General features: G+C 54.9%; 1 protein-coding gene across 1 annotated transcript in view; it reads left to right on the forward strand.

The window, feature by feature from the left end:
* The window catches only part of EMH_0005530 (uncharacterized protein), a gene marked incomplete at both ends in the record, with an annotated part of 3,857 nt that overhangs the window by 2,153 nt on the left and 1,107 nt on the right, over nt 1-597 (forward strand). The window contains one exon of the mRNA XM_013497229.1: nt 398-503. Coding sequence (XP_013352683.1) covers nt 398-503 — 106 coding nt within the window. The remainder of the gene's footprint in view (nt 1-397; nt 504-597) is intronic.

Consider the following 597-nt stretch of genomic DNA (forward strand, 5'->3'; position numbering starts at 1 on the left):
GTGTTGCTGCTGCTTTGTTGCTGCTAGTTTCTGCTGTTGCTGCTGCTCTTGTCCGCGTATAGTCCCCCAAAACCCCAAACGGATTCACGAATGTAATACCTAGGGTTTAGGGTTTAGGGTTTAGGGTTTAGGGTTTAGGGTTTAGGGTTTAGGGTTTGTGTGTGTTGCAGCTGCACATGTATATGTTTGCTCATCAATCACACGTAGACAGCCGCCGCAACCCTCCTGCTCGCTCCAGCACCTTGCCTGTAAGGGTTTAGGGTTTAGGGTTTAGGGTTTAGGGTTTAGGGTTTAGGGTTTGGGGGGTGGGGTTCAGGCGTAGCAGTTCCTGCTGCTGCTGCTGCTGCTGCTGCTGCTGGATTGGTTTTTTTTTTTTTGTGTGTGTTTGCTGCTGCAGACAGTGCCGCAGCACCCCAGCAGCAATACCTCTGGGGGACCTGCTGCTGCTGCTGCTGCTGCTGCAGTTCCAGCAGCAGCAGGAGGAGCAGCAGGCCAGCGTTCAGGTGCAGCAGCAGCAGCAGCAGCACCAGCAGCAGCAGCAGCAGCACCATCGTCTGCTCAGCGGCTCAAATGTGCTGCTGGCAACACACGGCGCTC

The sequence above is a fragment of the Eimeria mitis genome, genomic scaffold (genome assembly GCF_000499745.2).
Source record: "Eimeria mitis Houghton genomic scaffold, Emh_scaff255, whole genome shotgun sequence".
NCBI lineage: Eukaryota > Apicomplexa > Conoidasida > Eucoccidiorida > Eimeriidae > Eimeria > Eimeria mitis.